General features: G+C 40.5%; 3 protein-coding genes across 5 annotated transcripts; 2 read left to right on the forward strand and 1 right to left on the reverse strand.

Annotated features, from left to right (window-relative positions):
- The first annotated feature begins 1,981 nt into the window (after positions 1 to 1,981).
- On the forward strand, positions 1,982 to 15,231 carry suz12b (SUZ12 polycomb repressive complex 2 subunit b). 3 transcript variants are annotated; one of them, XR_015129909.1, is made up of 17 exons: positions 1,982 to 2,310; positions 2,554 to 2,698; positions 3,129 to 3,175; positions 3,272 to 3,336; positions 3,495 to 3,563; positions 3,687 to 3,736; positions 4,210 to 4,295; positions 4,381 to 4,612; positions 4,868 to 4,973; positions 5,074 to 5,179; positions 5,299 to 5,476; positions 7,270 to 7,358; positions 8,070 to 8,213; positions 8,580 to 8,737; positions 9,391 to 9,589; positions 12,140 to 12,599; positions 13,381 to 13,449. XR_015129909.1 is itself a non-coding variant. In XM_086296129.1 (17 exons), exons 1-17 carry the CDS (start codon positions 2,296 to 2,298, stop codon positions 13,685 to 13,687), a joined length of 2,073 nt encoding a protein of 690 aa, XP_086152255.1. In that variant the 5' UTR covers positions 1,986 to 2,295; the 3' UTR covers positions 13,688 to 15,231. The 3 variants fall into 3 exon arrangements, 2 of the variants coding, with proteins under 2 accessions (XP_086152255.1, XP_086152254.1); XM_086296129.1 differs by having other exon boundaries at positions 1,986 to 2,310; positions 7,273 to 7,358; positions 12,520 to 12,599; positions 13,381 to 15,231; XM_086296128.1 differs by having other exon boundaries at positions 1,987 to 2,310; positions 12,520 to 12,599; positions 13,381 to 15,231.
- Positions 15,232 to 16,174: 943 nt separating this feature from the next.
- Positions 16,175 to 22,944, forward strand: atad5b (ATPase family AAA domain containing 5b). Its single transcript, XM_086296130.1, has 15 exons — positions 16,175 to 16,820; positions 16,915 to 17,160; positions 17,257 to 17,353; positions 17,456 to 17,538; positions 17,646 to 17,794; positions 18,228 to 18,390; positions 18,505 to 18,770; positions 18,864 to 18,957; positions 19,033 to 19,097; positions 19,273 to 19,447; positions 19,526 to 19,644; positions 19,732 to 20,519; positions 20,936 to 21,094; positions 21,808 to 21,936; positions 22,155 to 22,944. Exons 1-14 carry the CDS (start codon positions 16,175 to 16,177, stop codon positions 21,884 to 21,886), a joined length of 3,129 nt encoding a protein of 1,042 aa, XP_086152256.1. The 3' UTR covers positions 21,887 to 21,936; positions 22,155 to 22,944.
- On the reverse strand, positions 21,964 to 24,945 carry tefm (transcription elongation factor, mitochondrial). Its single transcript, XM_086296131.1, has 5 exons — positions 24,789 to 24,945; positions 24,090 to 24,574; positions 23,116 to 23,265; positions 22,805 to 22,983; positions 21,964 to 22,681 (listed from the first exon to the last, which is right to left on the reverse strand). The coding sequence occupies exons 1-5, from the start codon at positions 24,829 to 24,831 to the stop codon at positions 22,420 to 22,422; spliced, it is 1,119 nt and encodes a 372-aa protein (XP_086152257.1). The 5' UTR covers positions 24,832 to 24,945; the 3' UTR covers positions 21,964 to 22,419.
- Positions 24,946 to 26,609: the final 1,664 nt, after the last annotated feature.

Raw genomic sequence — 26,609 nt, forward strand, 5'->3', positions numbered from 1 at the left:
AATGAAGGCCACAAAGGTAGATTTCAATGTAAACACCATCTCCAGGTGGAAAACCAGAGGAGTGATACATCTCCTGTTGTCAGGCCTGCAGAGTTTATCCCTGCGGTGTTCTCCTCTGTCTTGTGTCAGACAAACAATTTTTTTACTGGCGCAAATAATTTTATTGGGCATCTTACTGTGACAACTGATTGTTCTCTCTCTCATTTTAGTTATAGTAGTATTTTTAAATGGCTGTACAAACAAACAAAAAACGCCAGATGCATTGGCTACATTTTTAGATAAATAGTTGTATATAACTTTATAATTTTCAAAATTTGTGCATAAGTTTTCAAAATTTACAATTTATATTTGTATTTGAAGTTATGAAAATAATTTGCTAAACGTGTCTGTGGTTTTTACAGTTAACCCCCCCCCCCCCCCCCAAAAAAAACAAAACAAAACAAAAAACAAAACAACTTCTCGGATGTTATGTTTTTTGTTTGATTTCAGATCAGTTGTGTTAATATAGTATGTCAATGAAAGAATAACTGTAAATTCAGATACACGAGGTTAAGCTAAAAAGAATGATACCAAGCAACGCAAGGGAAAAAATAATTTAAAACAATTTGAAGGTGAAATACAAATGTAAATCAAAAGTACATAAAAATGTGAATTCACATGTTTTATGTCACTGAAATTTTTAATTATGTGGGCTACAGAAAATAATTAAGTGATAGACTATATTTGTATGAAACGTGTATACTTACTGCATTTGAATCATTTTACCCATATGTAACACTTGCATGTGTGTTTTTCAAAAAAGGCTTTGATTTTGCCACCCTATTTGATTTCCATGCTACCATCATGCCACCCCCAGAAAATTTCTCTAGATCCGCCCCTGGTTGAACGCTTTGGATACAAAATTAGAGCGACAAAGCTGACGTAGTTTGGACATGTGCAGAGAAGAAGTAGTGGATATACTGGACAGAGGATTTTGAATATTGAGCTGCCAGGCAGGAACAAAAGAGAAAGACCTCAGAAGAGGTTTGTGGATGTAGTGAAGGACAACTTGCAGAAGTTTGGCGTGACAGGTGAGATGGAAAAGGTGAGATTTAGCAGATGATCTACTGTGGTGGCCCCAAAAGGGAGTATCTGAAAGAAAGAAAGAAAGAAAGAAAGAAAGAAAGAAAGAAAGAAAGAAAGAAAGAAAGAAAGAAAGAAAGAAAGAAAGAAAGAAAGGAAAAAGAAGGAGTACAGCAGCACTTTTCATGTAATAAATCTATAATAGGACACAAGGGTTCACACATTAGTCTCCTTTGTGTTCTTATTCCTCCCTGTGCCACCCCATTAATAAAAAAAACTACAACAAAAAACCTAGAAACGCCCGTGATATAAAGTAATATTTTTTCTAACGTCTTCCATGGATTAGAATATGATCTTTTAAAAATTACAGTAATCGTAGCATTTATACCACGTATGTAAATATTACAGTTATTGTAACCTGCTGGAAGAGTACAATCTGTTTGAATAATGTCGACATTATTAAAAACTAAAAAGTAAATGTTAGGTTTTTAGGTTATTTGTTTAATGTTCTTAGCGTCCACATTTTATTACTAACATAGATTTTATCCACACTTTTCTACTTTTACAGCACAATTTAACCTACAGCACCTGTATCCTTATGTTCTACTGAAAATATTCGTACAAATGTGAAGTACCTCTCAACAACAATGGGTCAATGCAATAAAACAGAAAATATAAATATTAATTCCGATCTTTGATTTGCTATTGATTTTTCATTGAATAAATAGTCAGACGGAATATATTTGGGTTCGTAGGGTTTATATTGTGAATTCTTGAGTACATTTTGTGAATGACAGAGCTCTGGCTGCTGTGTGCTCGTCTGGTTATGATGAATGCAGATGGACTCGATTTCCCGCAAAATCGTGGAAAGCGAGAGCGCGTTGTCTGACGTTACTGAAGCGAGTAGCCAATCAAAGTTCTGCATTGGCACCGCTCATCTCCTATTGGCTGACAACTGACCAGTGCTCTGTTGTTCAGTACAAATTGAAGGGATACCGCATTGAGAACAAGTTATAGATAGAATATCAATAATCGGGTCCAATATACCCAGAACTACTGGTAGTATTTCGGACGGATGAATGCAGAACAGCTTCGAGTGTCCGGAGGTTTGTTTTGAAGTAAACTATGCTAGCATTGCTAGCTAACTAGCCAGCGTCTTGTCGCCTCCTCTTCACAGGTTTCTGCTGTTGAGTCTGCCAGGCTTGTGCTAGAGGCAGCGAGGCCAGCAAATTAATGCCATCAGCCAGGGTACGTTACTTTTTTTTATATACCCCATATTTGCCACTTTACAAATTTTGGAAGCTTTGTTAACGGCGGTTTGATTAACCGAATAAATAGTGCGGTAAAAGGCAGGCTAGCGTGTTAGCGCTGTGCTTCTAGCCGTTAGCTCGCGTGCTAATGCTAGTGTTTTGCTAAGCTAACTTGTTGTGTTTCCCGCACCTATGCCTTAATCTTTTTTCTTCTAACGTGTGGTGTTGTCTCACTCCGCAGAACTCAGGTCATATTATGAGCGGGGCCAGTTGCAAAGCTAACGGCGCCGTCTACCCTGCCTCATCAGCAATGATGAACTCTGTAAAAAAGCCCAAGATGGAGCAGATTCAGGCCGACCATGAGCTGTTCCTACAGGCCTTTGAAAGTGAGACTTCACTACTTGTTACATTATAGTACAAGTTTACGGTTTGGGTTCACGAGAGACTTTCCTGTGATTTGCGTGATTGTTCCGCTACTCTGATCATTTTTACTGTGATTTATTGTGGGGTTTTTTTTAGTTGCCTTTTTGACTGTCTGGCATTTGGTTTAATTCCAAATGGAGTCCTAAATATTGTTTTTAACTTAACGTAATGACTACTGTAGTAAGGTAACAATTATCAGACTGAAATCAGGCTAAAACACACGCCCAATACTTTTTTCTCTTTTTTTGGGGGGGGGGGTCATGTCAAATTAGTCACCACATACCAGAAGAAGTGTTGGCATGTGAGAAATGCACTACATAGATGGGTTTTTCAGATCAAGTCTGTATGAGAGGGGTGTGATACTGTCTAAAACAAGACTTGTTGTATTTCTAGAACCAACTCAGATATACAGATTTCTACGCACAAGGAATTTGATTGCAGTAAGTGAATACTCTACACATTTATATCTTAATTTAACTGCTTTAAACTGCTGATGGAAAATGACTGATATCCGCCCACCCTCTTTTTTTTCTTAGCCCATATTTTTGCACAGGACACTCACCTTCATGTCTCACAGAAATGGTCGAACAAATGCCAGAAGGTATGGAGTCTGGAGAAACAGGAATCCTTCTTTTTTTTTTTTTCTTTTTTTTTCTTTATTTATTTATTTTTTGTCATAACGATGCACTGTCATAGTTGGTTAAAGATGATTTGTTCCTGACGATGTTTGTGAACAAACGTTCTCTGACTTCTTTCCAGGAAAACATTCAAAGTGGATGATATGTTGCAGACAGTGGTGAAGATGAAGGGGGAGCAGGATTCTCCAAGGTAACACAGCTTTACAAGTGTTGCATCTGTTTTCTGTATTTTGTATTGAACAAAGCTAATAACAGTTGTAGCACTTGATATGACCTAGTTTCACCTGTGCATTTTTTTTATTTTTTATTTTAGCTTGTCCTCACATCTACAGTTAACATTCACTGGGTTCTTCCATAAGGATGGTAAGCACATGTTAATCTTCACCAAGTACCTGTGTTTTGTGTATTTCCCTATGAAAGAAATGACTCAAATGCTTAGGTGTGTCAGAAATTTCTACAATATTCAGCTGTTTGAAATTTGGTTTTGCTTTGACACATGTTAAACAACCACATTGATAGAAATGACAAAAGTAGTCACACTTTTTTTTTTTGTGCCAACATACTGCTATGCAGTCTTACAGTTGCATGTAGGATAACATTAATTGATGTTAAGAGATATGTCTGTGAAGGTTCTCAGTCCAAGGTCAACCATTTGACCCTAGAACTGAAGAAGCTTCTCGGATGAGAGGTGAAACGTCTTCAAGCAACTTAAAGAAGTCCAGACGCTTTTCTTTCCAAGCTCCTTAGATGTTAAGAGATGCTTCTTATGTATATAAGAAAGAAGAAGAATATACAGTTGTTTGTGATTGACACAAACTCTTCTTGTTTCCCTCTAGAAAAGCCATCTCAGAATTCAGAAAATGAACAAAATTCTGTGTCCTTAGAGGTGCTACTTGTCAAAGTCTGCCATAAAAAACGCAAGGTAAAGTAAAACACTGGGTCTGTCACTTTTGGCAACATGTCAATGCATCTGCCGTTGCTCACTCGTGGTTGTTTTTGTATTTCAGGATGTCAGCTGCCCGATAAAGCAAGTGCCTACAGGTAAAAAGCAGGTGCCTTTGAATCCCGACAGTAACCAAACCAAGCCCGGCTCCTACCCTTCCTTACTGGTTCCCAGCAATGAATTTGAGCCCAGCAACAGCCACATGGTGAAGTCCTACTCGCTTCTGTTCAGGGTATCACACACAGGGAGAAGGGATGCCAGTGGTCTAGTGAATGGAGAGGCCAATGAAAACATTGGTAGGAATCCCACAGTAAAACCTTTTCATGCTCTGTTTTTGACTGTGCACCATTTAGATGAATAATTTAACAGTGCAGTTTGTTGGGAGAGTAGCATAAGGGATTGAATATTCTTTCTGTGAGCATCTCATCTGAAAATGATACCAGCTGTAACTGAAATAGTTGCTGGCTAGATATTACATTCTTGGTCTCAGTTGTTGTTTGTTTGTTTGTTTGTTTATTTGTTTATTTGTTTATTTATTTTTAAACATGAAGATGTAACAGATACTCCTAATAGAAAGAAGCGAAGTTCATCCCATAGGGATGAAGGACAGACCACAGAGACCTATGTTGCACAGATGACCGTCTTTGATAAGAATAGGTAAGGATTTGTACTTTCTTTCCTTTTTAAGTTCTAAATATGTCCCTCTTCCAGTCGCTTTTGCCTGTACTCCTCAAAACATGCACTGCTTTGTCCACAGGAGACTGCAGCTGCTGGATGGGGAGTATGAGGTGTCAATGCAAGGGATGGACGACAGCCCTGTGAGCAAGAAGCGAGCCACATGGGAAACCATTCTTGATGGGAAGGTAGGCTGGCTGGATTCGGTCTCTGAAAGGAAGGTGTAATTGTGTTTGTCATATTGAACTTGAATGCTAATTTCCTTCTTGTCCACCTCACTGCTTCACTGACCATGACTGTCCCACAGAGACTGCCACCATTTGAGACATTTTCTCAGGGACCCACATTGCAGTTCACGCTGCGTTGGACAGGTGATGGCAGTGGAAAGTCCACTGCTCCTGTGGCTAAACCCCTCTCTACGCGCAACTCGGATAGCTCCAGCCCTATGGAGACCAGAACCAGCAACCACCGAACTGCCCTCATGAGTAAGTACAAAAACAATTCACGGTAGCTTGAACTTAGAAATTTAGAGCAATGAAATGACGTGGAAAAATTCTATCAGTGTGATGCTATCGGTTTTTTCAAAATCCCTGGATTACATTTTATCTTATATTACATTCAAGAGGAGGACCAGAAAATGTCCACAGATGACAAGAGAAGGCCAGATCTTCTAATTAATTAAAAGCACTGCAAAAGGGTTCAGACAAAACACCAAATAAAGAGATTTCCTGAACAGATTCTCTGACAAACCCGAGTGGGTCATGCTTTTGGATTATTCGCCCACTATGATGTTGGTGTGGGATGATCTATTTGTAACTGAATCTGGCAAAAGGCGCTGTGTAAATAGCTGTTGAGTCCCTTTCAGACATGCTTTTCATCCCATAAATGTGCAGGCACCTCTGCACGTCACCATCATGTTGGAACAATCCCGTCAATCCTTCTGTAAAAGGCACAATGTTGCTACTTAATTATTTATTTATTTTTTGGGGGAGTATTTTATATGTATCAGTATTTGGCATAATGCTTCCAAATGAGCAAAAAGCAGTTATGAGTCACTGCCTGACGTCTCATCATTAGTAACTGTGTGTGGACTGACATGTGTGCATACACACAGTTATGAGTTGGTCCTATTAATTATCTCTAAAAGCTCGGGTTGTTTTGATATGGTGAGTGCTAGCCATCTGTTTGGATGTAACATTATTTACATTGACTCCAGTGCTAACTGATATACTTTACTTACTAATGTTACCATTTTGCAGTGGTGCTCCTCAGCCAAAGTGTCCCCTAGCATTAGTCAGAGCCCCTAATGGCTCAATTTATTTAATGCTAAGATAGTGTAACCATGTCATAAATGATCTGTTTGCATTTAGGTTGGTTTTGGAACAGGGGACCAGAGGTCTCTGCTGTGAAGCTGGATTTTGGCTTATCTCAGCAACTTGAGGGTTAACCTTGGGTTTTCAGTACTACAAAGGTGGATTACTTCTTACGGGAGTAGCTCGCCATGGTAACTTATGCTGCGTATATAACCTGCTCCAGGACAGGTTATGTTCCAGATTAGAGGAACAGGTATGAAATCGCTGACTATTGAGCAATAATTATTTTATTTTTTTCTGGAACATGGCAACACCTTTCTTGGAAGATCTCTCGGACTTCTGCGCACAGAGTAGGAGTGTCTAAAGTCTTTGTTTTGCGAATGAATGTCAGTATTCAATATGGGTTCTTATATGCAACTAAATATAACTAACGATATAGTTAAAGGAACGCTTGACCTGCCTAGTGAGGGGGTGGGTTAGTATCTCTCTCATCTCTTTCACCTTAAGCACTTGTGATTGTTTCTCTGTGGCTTAACCTTTCATCTGCACATCAAGTTTTAAATCCTGTCACTTATGCTCTCCATTTCAGAAATGTAAGCACTCATCCTCCTTTATTTGCTCATTAGGTGTGCTTCTACTCTTGTGGTGGAAAGGAAACTCTTTTTGTGCTCTGTGTTGTAACAAAGGTGAAATTCTTCAGTGACCGTGTGTTTTTAATGTCATCAGGTCATTACATAAACATGTAGGTGAAGCTACAACAATGCTGCGTATTCCATGTCTGAAATGGGCTTTATCAACAGGTGTATTTGCACTTAGATTGTGTATCTTTTGTTACTGGGCGGGGAGGGGGGGAAATGCAATTTCTCCTTCTCAAAGAAGCCCTTCAGTGTGTTTACAAAAAAAGTCCACATAATTTGTTATTTGGTGACTCTCCAAGAATTAACTTCTCCATCTGTTCCTGTCAGCAGTGAAAGAGTCAGTCAGCACAGACATTCAGACGAAGAAAGAGCAGGTCCCATGTGAGCCGCGACAGAAGCTACGTATATTTTATCAGGTACACCACACAACAGTAAGGAATACATTTGAGCCTGGCACACTTATTATAAGAACCATTTGTTTAGGTTGATAAAAATGTGCAGTGTCTTTGTGGTATGTTTTTTTTTTTTTTTTTTTTTGGGAGCTGTTTTAGAATTACTGTCATGTTTTGATCCCCCCCCCCCTCCCCCTCCCCCCTTTTTTTTGTAATCATTAGTGGTGCAACAGATCAAAAAATCTCACGGTTCGGATTACAGATCAACCGTGATCCGTTGCACCACTAGTAATCATTCACCTTTTTAAAACTTAATGTAGCGGCAATACTAAGTGCAATAATCCTTTCTGTCATCGTTGTATTTTTACTCAGGTGTATATAGTATTTGTATTCTATTTTTATCTTATTGTATATTTATTTTATTCTACTGTATATAGTATTTTATTTTATTCTATTCTGTACAGTTGTGTACTGTATTTATTCTTATTGTATTCTAATTTTTGCCTCATAACTTTTGCACTGTCCACTTCCTGCTGTGACAAAACAAATTTCCCACGTGTGGGACTAATAAAGGTTATCTTATCTTATCTTATCTTATTTTTAGCTTTTGGGTGCTTGCCCTTAGTGTGTCATAAGTGACAGTAACTCTGATTTTTATGACCCTGCTTTACATCTGCTGTAGGTTCACCATCTCTGGTTTATCTTGTAGTAAATCAATGGTTTGTTCTTCCTCAGTTTCTGTACAACAATAATACGCGGCAGCAGACGGAGGCGAGAGATGATCTTCACTGTCCCTGGTGTACCCTGAACTGCAGCAAACTCTACAGTCTGCTCAAACACCTCAAACTCTCCCACTCCCGCTTTATCTTCAACTATGTGGTAAGAAATAAGTGTGTGTGTGGCTGGGCAAGTCATGAGTCTTCACAAGACATCATGGGATCTCACACAGTCTTAAAGTTCAAAGATGCTGTGTGTGTGTGTGTGTGGGGGGGGGTGTAATCTGCAAGCTGTATCTTAAAACACTTGTATAAACTATACACTTGTGTTATGTGTTTTCAGTCTTGTCAGTTAAAGAGTGCAAGGAGACTGGGATTATTCTAATTGTCGTTATTCCTGATTTTTTTCCTCAAATATTTAATCTGTTATCTAATCACATCATTTGCTCCATATTAAATATTAACCATTGAATGATTGTTTTACCAGTTGAATGGTTGATATAGTTCTTATTTGTTTCTTAATCTGCAGCCTCACCCTAAAGGAGCAAGGATAGACGTTTCCATCAACGAGTGCTATGACGGCTCATACGTTGGCAACCCTCAGGACATCCACAGCCAGCCAGGTTTTGCTTTTAGCCGCAACGGCCCAGTCAAGAGGACCGCTGTGACTCACGTACTGGTTTCCAGGTAGACACACGACCTTCAGTCAGAGTTAACAGAACTGACTCATTTTCCTCTTTGTTTGTCTGTTAATGAAGGGGTAATGAGCTGAATTAACGTTAATGACGTGATCATGCACACTAACCATGGTTTAAACAGACTTGGAGCAAAAGTCTGAGGAACTTGGCAGGAAGGCAACTCTAAACGGATTAGCTCTGATATGTTCTTATACTAATGTATCTGGTAGAAATGAGTTTGGTTGATAATAGTCTGGAAAGCCGAGATGTAATTGTCTGATGAAAGCATACACCGACAATAGCGTGAAGAGTTTTTACTTGATTCCTTTGAGGGGAGTATCTTCATATTTATCATAAACCTTTACTTTAAAAGTCACAAACCTTAACACGTAAAACTTCATACGCAAATTATGGCAAAAAATCCGGACAAGTGTATAAAAACCCCCTATAAATTTATATCCTAGTTTTAACAACTGAGCAAATGTTTATTTTGGGGAGGATGCAAGGTTACGTACATTTTATTAAAGGTTACCTCAATTCCACCTCAAACTGGGGATGCTTTGAAAATATTATTTCATATGTACGACAGTAAAATTATATATTTCTGAAATGTCAGCCTACACAGTGTTAAATACAAAATGAATTTTCTTCTTCTCTTGCTAGGCCCAAAAGGACCAAACCAAGTCTTTCAGAGTTCCTGGAGTCTGAGGACGGAGAGTTGGAGCAGCAGAGGACCTATGTCAGTGGACATAACCGCCTTTATTTCCACAGTGATAGCTGCATGCCCCTGCGGCCTCAGGAAATGGATGTAGACAGCGAGGATGAAAGGGATCCAGAGTGGCTCAGGGAGAAAACTGCCACGGTGAGAAACCAGTGCTCATAAAGTCATTTTTACCCAGTAAAAGGCTGATTGTCATCAACTTCAGTAAAGGAGAAATGATTCACCAATGAAATAAATCCAAAGAAAAGTTGTGATTGTGTCCTTGAATTTCCCAGACCCCCACAATTGGGATGAGAGGGAAACATTAAAAAAAAAAAAAAAAACCTGAGAAATGGCAAAACAAAGATTTCAGAGTTACCATAGCAACAGAGTGAGAAATCATTTGGGTCGGGCCGGTCACCCATAAATAACTTGGAGGTGCTCAGGGCAGAAAAACTGCTGCCAACACTGAACACCTCTTCAGCTTGTTCTTCAACTGATACACAACATGTGTCACTTCATTATTGATCTCACCGAACCCTGTAGAACAAAGTCTGTTAGTTACACTTCTGACAGGAGTGACAGAAAACCTGTGAGATTAGCCCCTGATGAGTTTTCATTACTGCTTATTCACAATTGTCACAAATCTAGAGGATCATCATTTAGCCTGGAGAAATAGTTTGCTGCTTTATAAGAAAGCCCTCCGCAAAGCCAGAACATCTTACTATTCATCACTGATTGAAGAAAATAAGAACAACCCTAGGTTTCTCTTCAGCTCTGTAGCCAGGCTGACAAAAAGTCAGAGCTCTTTTGAGCCAACCATCCCTTTAACGTTAACTAGTAATGACTTCATGAACTTCTTCACAAATAAAATTTTTATCATTAGAGAAAAAAATTACCAATAATCATCCCACAGATGTAATATTATCTACAGTTACTCTTACTCATTGATATTAAGTTAGACTCTTTTTCTCCAATTGATCTTTCTGAGTTAACTTCAATAATTACTTCCTCCAAACCATCAACGTGTCTTTTAGACCCCATTCCTACAAAACTGCTCAAAGAAGTCCTGCCATTAATTAATTTTTCGATCTTAAATATGATCAACCTATCTCTAATAATCGGCTATGTACCACAGGCCTTCAAGCTGGCTGTAGTTAAACCTTTACTCAAAAAGCCATCTCTAGACCCAGCAGTCTTAGCTAATTATAGGCCAATCTCCAACCTTCCTTTCATATCAAAAATCCTTGAAAGAGTAGTTGTCAAACAGCTAACAGATCATCTGCAGAGGAATGGTTTATTTGAAGAGTTTCAGTCAGGTTTCAGAGCTCAGCACAGCACAGAAACAGCTTTAGTGAAGGTTACAAATGATCTTCTTATGGCCTCTGACAGTGGACTCATCTCTGTGCTTGTCCTGCTAGACCTCAGTGCAGCGTTCGATACTGTTGACCATAATATCCTATTAGAGCGATTAGAACATGCTGTAGGTATTACAAGTACTGCGCTGCAGTGGTTTGTATCATATCTATCTAATAGACTCCAATTCGTGCATGTAAATGGAGAGTCCTCTTCACACACTGAGGTTAATTATGGAGTTCCACAGGGTTCAGTGCTAGGACCAATTCTGTTTACATTATACATGCTTCCCTTAGGCAGTATCATTAGAAGACATAGCATACATTTTCACTGCTATGCAGATGACACCCAGCTCTATCTGTCCATGAAGCCAGATAACACACACCAATTAGTTAAACTGCAGGAATGTCTTAAAGACATAAAGACCTGGATGGCCGCTAACTTTCTGCTTCTTAATTCAGATAAAACTGAGGTTATTGTACTCGGCCCTGAAAATCTTAGAAATATGGTATCTAATCAGATTCTTACTCTGGATGGCATTACCTTGGCCTCCAGTAACGCGGTGAGGAACCTTGGAGTCATTTTTGACCAGGACATGTCCTTCAACGCACATATTAAACAAATATGTAAGACTGCTTTCTTCCATTTGCGCGACATCTCTAAAATTAGAAATATCCTGTCTCAGAGTGACGCTGAAAAACTAGTTCATGCATTTATTACTTCCAGGCTGGACTACTGTAATTCATTATTATCAGGATGTCCAAAAAACTCACTGAAAAGCCTTCAGTTAATCCAAAATGCTGCAGCAAGAGTCCTGACAGGGACTAGAAAGAGAGAGCAGATTTCTCCTGTTTTGGCTTCCCTTCATTGGCTTCCTGTTAAATCCAGAATTGAATTCAAAATCCTGCTCCTCACATACAAGGTCTTAAATAATCAGGCCCCATCTTATCTTAATGACCTTGTAGTACCATATCACCCTATTAGAGCGCTCCGCTCTCGCTCTGCAGGCCTACTTGTTGTTCCTAGAGTATTTAAAAGTAGAATGGGAGTGAGAGCCTTCAGTTTTCAGGCCCCTCTTCTGTGGAACCAGCTTCCAGTTTGGATTCGGGAGACAGACACTATCTCTACTTTTAAGATTAGGCTTAAAACTTTCCTTTTTTCTAAAGCATATAGTTAGGGCTGGACCAGGTGACCCTGAATCCTCCCTTTGTTATGCTGCAATAGATGTAGGCTGCCGGGGGATTCCCATGATGCATTGAGTTTTTCCTTTCCAGTCACCTTTCTGACTCATTATGTGTTAACAGACCTCTCTGCATTGAATCATATCTGTTATTAACCTCTGTCTCTCTTCCACAGCATGTCTTTTATCCTGTCTTCCTTCTCTCACCCCAACCGGTCGCAGCAGATGGCCGCCCCTCCCTGAGCCTGGTTCTGCCGGAGGTTTCTTCCTGTTAAAAGGGAGTTTTTCCTTCCCACTGTCGCCAAAGTGCTTGCTCATAGGGGGTCATATGATTGTTGGGTTTTTCTCTGTATCTATGAAGCGCCTTGAGGCGACTTTTGTTGTGATTTGGCGCTATATAAATAAAATTGAATTGAATTGAATTGAAATTGTAATGATGTAAAACTCGACACACATTACACTGTTTTACTGTTACATTTGGCTTATATGGCAAGTTGTTCATATTGGAGTGTATCTTAATTGAGTATCATTTATTTATTTTCTTTAATTACTATAGCAACTGGATGAGTTCACGGACGTTAATGAAGGAGAGAAGGAGGTGATGAAGCTGTGGAACCTGCACGTCATGAAGCATGGGTATGCTGAATATATCAGTTTGAAGCAGAGATTTTGCAGGATGCTTATAACGGTGTAGCTAGTTTATATTCAACTGTGTCAGGGTTTTTTTTTTTTGTTGTTGTTTTTTTTTTTCTCAACTGGGTGAGGGGAAAACATATTGGACTTTATTTATTTACTTTATTTTATTTCTTAACTTTTTGCTCTGGGAAACTTTTTGCAAATAATAAATGGGATTAAACAGGATGTCGTCACAGACAATTCCAAACAAATCAGAAAAAAAAATCCTCAAGAATATGCTCAATTTAATAAACCACCCAGCAGTTATATTGTAGTTTTTACATATTTTGGTCACAGTGTGGAGCCTCTAAAACCTGCATTCTTTCAGTAGCCAGCAGGTGGCGACACATTTTGTTGTAAAAGAGTCAGATCATAGATGTCTGTGAGAAACATGTCTCCATTATGAGTGTGTCAAAAAGCCTTGAATTTGATTGTCAGTTTCCAGTCTGTTTTTTGTTTTTAAGGCACATAAGGTTCTTTGTACATTATGTTAAAAGTGGTCCCAGAGTAAAATCAGTAATGCAGGGTATCCTCTAGGGCAGGGCAGCCTTTGGTTGACATGTAGCTACCACACACACTCATGAAATCTGGTTCCAAAACATCAGTGCTGGAGCTGCTGAGCTCAAAGCTTCTAATGGTAGTCCGCAAATTAATGAGTGACTTCAAAGTAGCTGATGGTGTTTTTACAGCCTCTGACTGTAGAAATGCTAGACTCGTATAATTTGATTATTCCCCCCTTCAGCTTCATTGCAGACAACCAGATGAATCAGGCCATCATGCTTTTCGTGGAGGACCGCGGCGCTCACATCATCCGGCGCAACCTCTGCCGCAACTTCCTCTTGCACCTAGTCAGCATGCACGACTTCAACCTGGTAAGCACATCCACCATCGATCGTGCGATGGCCCGACTGCGGCAGATACAAGAAGAGCTGCCGGAAGTTGAGCTGGACCAGCAGGATCAGAATCCAGCAGGAGCCTGTAATGGAAATGCCATCACCCCAAGTGGGGGACAGCAGGGCAAGAGGACAAAAAGCGCTCTAACAGACTGATGTAAAGCTGGCTGGAGGGAACTATGATTGTTGTATTTTTCTGTATTTTTCTTCCCCCCTCCCCTGCTCCCTTAAATGGACTTTACCGACATTTTGGTGCTTAGATAGGTGGGAGAACTGAGCAGCAGATGAACTGACTGGACACAGATCAGTATACAAGGTAAACAAGTTTTCGGAACTTGAACTGAACCAAATATGAACAATATAAAAGTGAATTGCCCACTTCTACACAAACCAGGAATTTGTGGACTGAATGATGCAAGTTGAACCTACTTAATATGCATTTTGTAGGAGCCATTGAATTATCCTTGTGTCACTGAGAGTAAACGAATGGAGTGTCTTTTACTGTGGCACGACTGCCTTCGGTATGATAGACAGCTACAGTTAAAACTGTACTGGTAACATTGTCACTGTTTATTTGTACACGTACACAATAACCTTGATTAAAAATGTATCCTTTTTAGATGGTTATTTTAGCACTTGGTGTTTGTATTTAGAAGGCTTACCTTGAAATTGTCATTTGGAAAGGGGGGAAAAAAATGTGATCATGCTGCGTCAGCACTTGAATGCAGCTTTTTCATGATCATCTGTGGAGGGCTGGATTCGCTGCTATGGATGACATTTCAAATGAAGGGCGATACAGTAAAAGGATTGTGGGGTTTCCTGACAAGGTTGTCAGTGTTGTACTGTAAGCATGGATCCTGGACTACAGAATAAAGTAAGATTTCAGTCCAGGCTAAAAAAACAAAACAAAACCGAAATTACATTTCATCATGTTTGACATTGATGATAGTGCAAGGAAAGCCAAGGAAGTCAAGTTTTCTGAGTATTTTGTTTGTGGACAACCAGCAGCACATCACACCGTGTGCCGTGCAAAGCATCAGAGAAATCAATGTCGGCTGTTTTCTGTTGTAGGCACCTGCAGTTTGTTTGTTTTTTCCTTCCCCCTACTTCAAGCTCTGAGAACATTGGAGACACATTAATTGAATTTTATATTTTTAAACGTGGGTTACGAGTAGCTGACAGAAATGTGTATAGTGTAATCACATCAAATGTTTAGCTGTGCCCCGTTTAGCTGTGCCCCGTTTCGCATCTAGTAAAGAACAGGTTGCAGTTGTCATTTCAAAGCAATATGGTGTTGTTTGGAGGATTTTTCAGGTCCAACTAAGTTGTTCTTTTAGTTTCAGTTGATGCCAAAGGGGAATGTTTTCATCATTCTCTTAGTTCTGTAAAAAAAACAAATTTAAAGTATGTATAATTTTTTTTTCATAACACTTCTTTTGAGGGAAAAAAAGAAGCAGTAGTTGTGTTTAGTAGTGTGCACATAAATTGGTGAACATCACCATTCAGTTTCATCAGAATTCCCTTGTGGACAACCAGATTAACAGTATATTTCTCCCTCTGCCCTCCGTTATCCGTGGAGGCTTTCTGTGTCCATGTGGAAAACAAAAACGTTGTTGTCAAAACACCCTGTGGAAAATTGTGGCATATACACTCTGGATAAGGGGATTTTTATATTTAAAGAAATAAAACATTTGTCCTTATCCATTCCTGTACTGTTTTTAGATGTACTGGCTGCAGGACTGACTGACTACCCTTCCACAATTCACAAGAATCACTACTGCTGCTCGAATATTGTACGGATTTTAGTGAAACCTGTGCACAGTGAACACATCTAATAGGCCTTCAATCAAATTGTAGTCAAGATCACTTTAGTTTGTGCATTACAGCCAATTAATGACAAAACTGCAACTTTCTGTGCATTTCTCCCACTGAAAATGCTACGTCTAAATGAACAGAATCAACTTTTGGGGACCTAGAGATGGTTGTTAGTCCCAGAAGACCAACAGTTTGGCACTAACAACCATGCCACGTTCAAGTAAATCACTTTTTTTCACCATTCTGGTGCTCAGTTTGAAACTCACCAGGTCCTCTTAATCACCTCTATAAGTCTATAGTTACTGAGTTGCTGTCATGTGATTGCCTCATTTCAGATATTTTAATAAACAGCTGAACAGGTGTACTTAACAAAGTGGCAAGTGAGTCTATAGAAGTAGATACACAAGACTGAGACTGGATGGTTTCATATAAATACATGTCTATGCTACAAAAATGCACTACAGGTGACAAAAGCTGTAAAATCTAACACTGCACTTTATTCTATTTGAGTAAAAACATCTGTAACTAGCTGGTCTGAGACTTTAGAGAAAGGTTTGTGTGGTTTTGGGAACTTTTGTAACTAGTGCGGCAAATCTGTATCAGTGTGGGATATCTGTGTACGCACGATCTCTGACTGCAGAGAAACACTGCGCACTTTTAAAGCGTCACTTCAGCTCTGCGGATGAATGTAGCACTGACTGTACTCGTGTATTTCCATGTCCTATATTCCTCATACCATTTTCTTCTTACATACAGCCCTAACTAGCTAGCTTCGTTTGAAAGAAACAAAAAAACCCGATATTTCTGTGTTACGCGAACGTCGCACAAATGACGTCATACGTAAAACCCAAGCGCCAAATTCAAAATGGCAATAGCCAGCCTGCAGCCTGCAAACTAAAGCCTTTTTTAAAAATTAGTTTGCCGTGTTTTACGATGCGAAATAAACTCAGAAAGGTCAAAACAGTCAGAGACTCAAACTTCCGGTGCAAAGACGTGACGCAAACTGCCGGGGTTATAGTTTTATCAGAGTCGAGCTGCTCTAAAGAGGAAATCTCGCTGGATGCAAAAGATAAAAACGGCTCAAATTCAGCTACATGGCTTTCGGGAACACACCCCCAACCAGTCCTGGAGATAAGAGATTCTTTGTGCGCAAAAGGAGCTAAAATTGCTCCGATTTTCTTACGAGCGATACAGCAAAGAAAGCGGAGCAGCGACGGGGAGCTGGACCAGCCTCTGGATAGCACGCAGCAATCCGTGCTCCCTCTTCAAGGTGATAACGTGCAACCAGTAAAACGTCCACCTGCAGTTTCTCACGTGACAATAAAGGACGGGTGTCAGGGACAGCTGTCACCCTCAGTTCTGCACAGCTGCCTGGAAAAAATCCAAACTTCTAATCCAGCATTTCCAGTCCAAGCTGTGCTCAACACTTTGAGGAAGAAGGCAGGAGAAGGGCTGCAGGAGCATGCACTCACAGGTTAGACTGAACAACTGTCTGTACATTTGCTCCTCAGTGAGGATATAATTGTTCCCCTTTCTTTCCTCCTCATATCCGCATTATCCCTTAAAAGAAAAGAGAAAACGGGTAGATGAACTCTTGCAGAGGGTACCGAAGCGTCTGAGGTCTGCAGAGAGTGCTGCAGATGTGGGTCACTCGTCACATCAGGATGTCCTGGGAAGCAGTAGTGTTCACCCTGCAGAGAAACAGCCCAGGTGCAGTAAGCTGAGTCGCACTCGCAGACTGAAGCAACAGAGGGCGAGCCAACCAAGTCTTGATGAGCCGAACATAATGAAAAGCTGTGATCCTCTTCAAAGAAGTAATGCTTGTCTCATTCAGAACAGTTTGACATGTGCTTTTATTCCCTTTAAATTGCAGGAAATGTACTTTTTTTTCTCTTCTTTCTTCTGTCTAGATTTATTTTTTGAGGATACGCTGTGGACAGATAAGTACAGTCCCCAGCATTCGAGTGAGGTCATTGGTAATCCTGCATCTGTGAATAAATTGTACAGGTGAATTTAAGATATTTACACAAGTCTAATTGATTAATTAGTCTTTTGAAGTCAGCATCAGGAGTGTAAACTTTTTATGGATGTTTTCTTCTTGGAGTTCAGTTGGTTAAGGAAATGGAAACTAAGAGCCGCCCGTGACAAGGAGAGACAAATGGAGGAAAAGAAGCAACGGGAAAACAGTAATGGTATGAACTGGTTCTTCACTGTGAAGCTTTGCTCAGTCAGACATGTTATTCTTTTTTTATTCCATGCGTGTGACTTTTGGAAAAGTAACAAGTATCCTTTTGAGCAGAGTCATGGGATTGTGGAGACTTCCAGGGTGAAGCTGGATCAGACGATGGCAGAGAGGACCCACTGGGTAACACCCTGCTGATTACAGGACCGTCGGGTGTGGGCAAGACTGCTTCGGTGTACGCCTGTGCTCAGGAGCTGGGCTTCAAGGTGGGATTTGCAAAAAGGTCCGGTGCTTTTTAAGCGATGCTGTCAAAGGCTTGTGAGAAATCAGTTCCACCAAACATGGATTCATGTTAGGATGAATCTTAATGCCAGTTCACCATCCCAAACATGTCCAATAAAACCTTTTTCCCATTTAAGTAAAGCAAAGAATCCCTGTAGATAACCTGTTTAGTTCATTGTAATATTAATAACGATGATCCTTAACATGAGTTTGATTTCACTAACTTTACATAAAAACAAACGACCCCTATGAAACTAAGCTGTGGTTAAACAGCTAATTTAAAATGGCAACAGACAGCTGTAATATGAAATGTACAGAAGTTCAAATTTAAAATTGAATCCTTCTCACAATATATTACTTTTCTACTGGTTTTTTCTCCACCGCTAGTCTTAATGCTTTGGTTTCTTCTCAACCAAGGTGTTTGAGGTGAACTGTTCCTCACAGCGCAATGGGCGCAATGTTCTGTCCCAGCTAAAGGAGGTTACCCAGTCACACCTAGTGGAGACGTCGGGGAAAGACCAGCTGAAACCGGCTTACTTCAACACCAACACCTGCACTTCTAAATCTGAGATTTTACTAGGTGATGATCATTTGTTTTCATTGTAACACGAGTAATCAGAGCCCTCAGTTCTTTTACTGAAAAACAACAGAGGCACAATTTTACCGTACAGGTAATTATATTTTCTGTTAACAGGAAAAAGGGTGCTTCCTAAAAATGTCACTTCCACCTCAAAAAGAAGAACATCACAGAATTTGAGAGGCTCTCGTCGCAGCGCAAAAGCAAAATCAGCCACAGTCACTCTGACTCGCTATTTTAGGATGAAGGCCAAAGCAGATCACTTACAGTCTGGTTTCCTGTCACCATCTGAAAGGCCAGAGAACAGGAAACTGGGCAACTCATCGTCAGGCTCTGATGTAGCAGAGAAAAAGACAGCCACTTCACTTATTCTCTTTGAAGAGGTAAACCATTTCTGAGCACGACACCGTTTGGCATATAAAGCCACACGTTAACCGTGTTTGCTTCAGATTCACTGTTATCGCTTGCTCTTGCAGGTTGACGTTATATTTGACGATGACGTCGGTTTCCTTGCAGCCATTAAGGCTTTTATGAGTGCCACTAAAAGACCAGTCATTTTGACTACGAACGGTAAAGACGCACACGCAGAGTTTGAATTTCACTTTTAAAGATGAGCTGTTGGTTCTAAACTAGTGTCTTCCTCAGATCCCTTATTCAAGGATCGATTCGACGGCAGCTTGGATGAAATAATTTTCAAAACTCCATCAGCAGTAAGTCAAAGTTACCTCGACCGCCTCACACAGCTTCAATGACAACTGCATGCATGTGTTTGACAGTAGCGCCGCACTCTTCTTGCATGTTTGTGCTATAGAAGAAGAAAAATGTTATTAGAACTTCATTAATAGAAAAATAACTCAGTCTGTCATTAACTCCATCTTTTCAAAGGTGAATATGTGCAGTTACCTGCAGCTGGTGTGTCTGGCTGAGGGAGTGCAGCTGGATTTAGGTGACGTCAGCAGCCTACTCAGACTCACCTGTGGTGATGTCAGACGCTGCCTGCTGCAGCTGCAGGTCTGGGTGCAGAGTGGTGGAAGGTCTAAGAAACCCATCTGTGTGCAGTGTAAGTTTCTCCAACATAAAGCATAAATAACATTTAAAACAAATTTTATGTTATTCTCTGTAAATCTTATTGTTTTAGACTCAGATGCTGCTGAAGGAGAACATTTAGACTCATTGCCTCCGTACAAAACGGGCTGCTCTGCTAACATGCTGGGTCTTTGCGGTGTAACTCCAGAACATTTGCTGAACCTTCTAAAGGCAAGTATTTGTTTCTCTGCATAAATCTTCATGATCATTTCTCCAAATGAAATTAACGTTTCCGATCTATCGTGTTTTGATTCTCAGTCCTCGTCTAAAAAGCACATGGACGAGCTCTTGATGCTTCTCGCTGAGAGCTGGAGACGAGGCGTGCCGCTTCTCTATTTGAACCTGGAGCTTCTCCTGTCTGTAGCAGCTCAGCATACTACGGTTCGATGCTTGGAAACAGTAGCTTATTCCAGGCTGCAGTGCGAGCAATCTGATGTTGGGCTTCACATCGAGCAGCACAATAGAAGCATTTATCAAAGGGCTTCACTGACCAACAGCAAATCTGTAAGCCATACGTCAAAGCTTAGCAGAAGGAAGTATAACAACACATCATCTGACAGTTTGGGCCTTGAAAAAACATTCTCATTCAGTGGGACTCCTTCAAAAGCTCTGCACTCAGGCAGTACGGCTCAACAAATTGCAGCTAAAGAGGAGAGTGAGTGTTTAGACGCCCTGACTGACTTCTTTGACATCATGTCCTACCTCGATGCCACCCTGCCGCCCACAGGGACACGTGTTTCCGACTCCTGCGCACCCGAGTCATTTGTGTGGACAGGAGCGGCGCTAAAGGCTGGTTTGTTGGATGAGATGAGGGAGGAAGAGGACAGCAGCTACAGTCAGGAGAGGCTGTTGGACATTCAGGCTGCTGCTGAAGGTTTGGGGTGTCACAGGTGCTTGTGCAGAGCGTCTGAAGCATGGACTGAAGTGCAAAAAATCAGACAGGTGCTGGAGAACAAAAGGTGGGGGAGGCTGATGGAGAGACTTGCATTGACCTCTTCTAAAAGACACAGTCTCAGCTTTAGTTTTCAGCCTCTCTGTGAGCCAAGGTGAGTCTGCTCTCCACCTCATCTTCTGAATGCCATTTCAAGTTGTTTACCATCTTTCCATTTCAGTTGTCCAGTCATACACTTAGTTATCGTTGCTTAAGTTTCAAGGATGTTGACTTCTTTTAAATGCTTTATAATGTAAGTATAAGGGAAAGCGCCATTACATGACACTCATTTGATAAATTCTTGTCCAAATCCATTTAAAAAGCAAGACACTGACCAATGAAAGGTTAACAATTTCAGTTAAATAACTCAAAGCATCTTTAGTGGAAAAGTACATAGAACTTCATTCTACCTGCAATGTCGCTCCAGGATGAGGGGGGGCTCATGAATGCACGTGGATGCTTCACTAAACATTTCTAATATTGTGCACATTATAAAGCAGAACACCAATTTCTTTGTTCCCGTGCCTCCAGTTTGTCCCAAAGAAGATTCAGACTGAACAGGACGGTTCTCAGCAGTAAACCCTTCGTTTTGCTGGGGAACAGACGGGCTGTGTGTGTCGACTACATGCCGGTCCTCCGCTCCATCTGCCGCTTACATAAAGCACAGCAACAGAAACAAGAGCCACTGAGGTGAGTCAGACACAAGGTTTAAGAGTCCGAAAGTAGGGGACAATCATAAATGACAGGAAATGGAGATGGATTTTATGTTACTAGTGAGGTTGTAATATCACAATAAGTTCATGTGAGAGAGAATGGCAGATAACCTCCCTGAACACCTCAGTGTAGATCAGTGAAGATGTGGTTTGACAACATTTAGAACAGTTTCTTAGTTTGTCCAGGAGTATATCTGCAGAGACCACCCTCACTAACTTCTGATGCACACCCAGTCATTTAGTTTTATAAGCAGAAACCACTCGTTTCAGAAAACCGCTTAAAGATTTACTCATAGTAGGCTTTCAAGGGGACAAGAGTTAAATAACACCGCTTCTTCACACTAGGGCTAACACACAGAGACAGAGAACCTTTCATTCTCACTTTCACATGGCCAATTTAGTATCTCCAGTTAACCTAACTAGCCCGTGTCTGGACCATGGGAGGAAGCAGAGGTACCTGTAGAGAAACCGCACAGGAAGTCATTTTGTAAAACAACTTGTTCCCTTGCTGCTATGATTCTGTCATGAATCATAAGCCTGACATAATAAGAAATATAGATAGATAACACTACACCCCAGAAGGGAGTGGAGGAATGTACATTTAGTTTAAGAGTGAATAATCCCTTTAAAATATATCTAACATTTTGTGCATTTATCTAATACTTTACATACTAATTTCTCCCACAATAGGTGTATGAACTACCTCAACAACATTCACCTGGGCCTCTCAAAGTCAACTATGCAGCTCCTGGCAGAAGGTTTCACGTGAATCCTAAAAGACTATTGAACCGTACATCATCTCTACCTCAGTTTACTCCTGTCAGTATTTATTTTAGTCAGATACTGTGAAATGAAATTAACATGGTTTATTTGAGGAATCGTGTTTTTTATTTATATGCAAGTGCAACCATTAAGTAAATAAAAAGTTTGCCTTTTTTTTGTAAATTATACTGAGCATTTTAAGTACTCAGGTACTCACATGGGTTTTTGACACAAACTTTTATGCTTTTCATCCTTTGTGTTTTATCCACAAACAGGTTTTTCACAAAATGCTAGGACGACAGCTGTCACTGCCCCTGTCAGGGTTAGTAGCAGAAATAAACACAGGAGCAGCCCTTATACTCAAACAGTACCCAGAAAACAGCATTTGAGTGTTTTAAGTCACAATAAAAATATTTAATTCTTGAAAGTTATCATTAATCTCCAAAAAGTTCAAAGGAAAAAAAAGTTCAAAAGAACTCAGAATGCCATTTCTGAGGTTTGTTGGTTGTGTGGTGACGAGACAAGTCCAGCTAGTGGCTCTCAGGAACAGTCGCTGAGCAGCTCATAAAAGGCTATAGCCTGAAGGAGAGCGTCACAGAGTTCCTCCCCTCCTCTTCTGCTGCCCATCTGGAAGGAATTCCTGTACTTCACCAGCAGATCCTGGGGAAAGTTTATTCTGGGAAGCTTCTGCGTCACCGACTCTGTCATGAGCTGTCGAACTGCCTGCGCCCCGCTTGTTCGAGACTCACCCACCATCAGTCCAAAGTGGCGCCCTACAGCAGTCCTCATCATGTTGAGAACCCTGTAAAGGAAAGGAGAGAATTTCTGGGTCAAGTTTCTGCATGCACGCTCGCTTGTGCAGGATTACAGATGTGACCAGCACAAGTTCAAACCAAATACTTTTGATATCTTTTTTTAACTTCACCTGGGAGGAATGTTGGATTCTGGCAGGGAATTTTTGGGCTCCAGCAGAGCAAAAAGCATGGCCTCCACAGCCCTCATATGTGCCATGATGGGGAACAGAGCTGTGTTTTGGACTGAAATGGAAGATTTCTCTATTATGTAGAAATCTGCTGATGGCAGGAGGGCCACAACTGAAGACACCTGTTGGCATCACAGAATTAATGAATTATGTTACAGAAACAAAGTTCCAAAACACAGTGACTGTTAGTCTACATTAACGTTCTCATTTAGCTAGACTTTACTAGAAATAATATGCTCTACAAAAGTACTTACATCATGCAAATAAGCAGAAGCCATGTAAGTTCCCCTCAGGAAATTCGGACAGTCCACCTGTTGCCAGTCCAGTACACTCATTCCACGGTCCACGTGTGCCCAGGCAATTTTATTAGTCCCACATATGAGTGACACTATGGAACTGGCATCCTGCATTGGCAAATACAGAATCATGATTAGAGAGCATTATCCTGCTCTTTCTTTTCATAGTTAATATTTTCTTTTAACAGCTCAAGGTTATGAAGTAGACAGTAAACCCTATCACAGCAAAGTCCATCACCAGCTATCCAACATCCTGTGATATTTGATTTGATTACAATATCATGTATGCTTTTCCAAGCATAAAAGTTGGCCCCAAAGATTTAAACTTCTGCCAAAGGAAAATCAATGGGGCTGCGATTACATTTGTTTACGTGGGGTTTAATTTACTGAAGCATGAAAACATTTATCAACACTTATTACAAAAAAAAAAAAAAAAAACAGGGAGAAAGACTTCTAAGCAGGGTGGCAGATTGTTAGTCTTGAACAGTACACGTGTACCAACCTATGTGCATATCATGTGCAAAAAGCCTACTTTGAGTCAGGAAGAACCCACTTATGTGGTTCATAATTCTCATAGATCATGTAATTACATAACAGAACATCTGTGTCATCCAAAATATGGGCACTGTTGACAGAGGATGGCTTATCAACAAATAAAACGAGATTAAGTGCAAACAATTAAGAAAAAAAATCCTAGAATTGCCCGTGATCATACAGACCAATGTAGATATTTCAAACACGGATGTGTCAAATGTTGATCGTCTATCAAGAAGTGATTTCTGTTATTTGTCAAATAATGATTGAATTGAATTTTACTTATATACCACCAAATCACAATCATATGACCCCCCCCCCCCCCACACACACAAAAAAAACAAACAAAAACAAACAAACCACACACCGGAAATCACCTGTTAACACGAAAAGCTCACCTCTAACCAAGACTTGTCGACCTCTGGCCTGATGAACTTGGCCAGCTGTATCCTCACTTTCCTCTCCTTCTTAACCGTCGGGTTGAGAATGGAGTTGAAGACAATGACAGCACTTTTGTGCTTTAGCAGTGGAACATTCACCACACTTTCCAGAGTTTTAAAGGGTCCGTTTTTAGTCCTGTACTCCACAATGTTGAGGGACTTGCGACCTCGCAGCAGCTTTATCCCGGCCAGCTCTCCTGGCGTGGCGGTGTTGAGGAGCTGGAGGATAGCGTCTCGCTGCTCTGGGGTGTAGCAGGTGTCCAGCGTTCTGCTCGCGTCATCCTTGCAGGATTCATTACTGGAGGACAGATTAGCGTTAAGGGTCTCAAAGCTCGCCACGGGAACCCGGCTTCTCCAGCAGCATGTGCATTGAAGGTACCGCAGCTCAGGGAAGGAGCCGTACTGAGGGCGGCAAAACAAACCGGACTGTCCCGCATACTGACCTGGAAACACAACGGGGCAACATGTGTTGTCTAACGTTTAAGGTGTTAACTTTTACAATATGAGTGTGGAGCTCAGCCAAAGTTACTTAAGGTATACCTGTTCATGAACATTTAAGACCATAAAAGAAGATGCAACTTCTAAAGGCTTGCAATGAAACGACATTTTACAACTGGCGATACTAGCTAACGACATATGTGCATTAAAAATTCTTACTTCTTTTGACCAGCGACGACAAAACTCGCCTGGCGACCCACATTATCGTTACTTGAAGTTAAAATGAATATTTGACGGTTTTGCTCGCCGGCATAATGCAGGTGGAACAACTTCGCCCTCTGATTGTTTGGTGTCCAACGGTTTTAACTGGTCGGTGTGGCACAACAACAACACTTTAAATGGTTCCGGAATGCTGCTTAATCCCTCCCAGGCCTCGATGTATCGGACGTCGTAGAGATAAAGGCAAAAATAAAGAATTAGATAATTAAACAAAATAAGTAAATAATAATACCATAAATAATAATATTAACTGATAAATAACAGAATGCTTATTCGTCCACTCCCGAGCTGGGTTTATTTTTTATTTTTAATGTTTAATACATAATGATAAACTATCTTTTTTCGACTGCTGCATTTAGGGGTGAAGGTCTCCAAACCACACATTATAGCAGGTCTTGCTACTATCTTGTAAACCTCCCCTTTCATTCTTGCTGGTATCCTTCTGTTGCAAATCGCCACTGACACACATCTCCACCCACTTCACCCTGCCTCCACTCTTTTCTTTACTCCTCTTGTGCATTGTCCAGTGCTTTAGATGGTTTACCTCAGTTACTTAAACTAATTTTCCGTCAATACCTTTACTATTTGCAGCTTCATTGTTACACTTCTGTCCGTGTCATTCACAAGTATCCAACAACTCATGTTTTGAATATGTCATTCGAACATTCCATTGTTCCAACAGATTGGAAAATTGCTGCAGTTACACCAATTTTCAAAGCAGGTGTGAAGACTGACATGGCTAATTATTGCCCCATAAGCATACTCCCGGTCGTATCTAAAATAGCTGAGAAGTGGGTGGTTAAACTCCTCACTGCTCATCTAGAAAACACCCAACCCTCATTACATCCATTGCAGTTTGGCTTTCGGGCACATCACTCCACAGATACTGCCCTGTGTATGTTAGTGGAGAACTTGAAGAGCTTGCTGGACAAGAGTCCCTGTGTTGGAGCTGTATTTTTAGATCTGAGGAAGGCTTTCGACTCTGTAAACCATCAGATATTGTTATCCAGATTGACTCGGTTTAATATCTCCAGTCAGGCTCTTCAGTGGTTTGCTTCATATCTCTCACACAGGAAACAGTGTGTGGTGTTGGATGGGGTTAAATCTCCATATTTAGACTGTGATACAGGGGTTCCTCAAGGATCTGTTCTTGGGCCCTTATTGTTCTCTCTTTTTATCAATAACTTACCTGAAGTCTGTCCAAATATATTTACTCAAATGTATGCAGATGATGCAGTTATATATACGCAAGCAAATAGTGTCCAGCAGGTGGCAAAAGATCTTACAGCTGCTTTAGCATTAATGCATAGCTGGCTGGAGGACTCATGCCTAATGTTGAACACCTCAAAAACTGTCGGTATGTATTTTTCAAAACGCCCCTTAAACTTGAAGCAGTCAAACATATTCCTGGATGGAGTAGAGCTTGAATTGGCTCCAGAATTTAAATATCTTGGGGTCATTCTAGACCCAACATTGTCCTTCAAGAGTCACATAAATAAAGTGTCCCAGGTACTTACATTTAATAATCGAAATTTTAATCATATACGTAATAATTTAAATATGAATGTTGCAAAAACTTATTTTTACTCAATGATCATCTCTCATATGGACTATTGTTTGACGTCCTGGTCACTTGCTTGTCCAACAACACTTAAAATTATTGAAAACATTTATAAAAGAAGTTTAAAACTACTTGACAAAAAACCGACTTCCCACCACCACTGTCATGTGTTAAAAAAACATAAATTACTGAATATCAAT

Source organism: Aulonocara sp. 'chitande type north' Nkhata Bay, linkage group LG6, assembly GCF_057382095.1.
Source record: "Aulonocara sp. 'chitande type north' Nkhata Bay isolate Kocher_YH1m ecotype deep benthic linkage group LG6, A_spYH_male_GT1.1, whole genome shotgun sequence".
NCBI classification, from domain to species: Eukaryota; Metazoa; Chordata; class Actinopteri; order Cichliformes; family Cichlidae; genus Aulonocara; species Aulonocara sp. 'chitande type north' Nkhata Bay.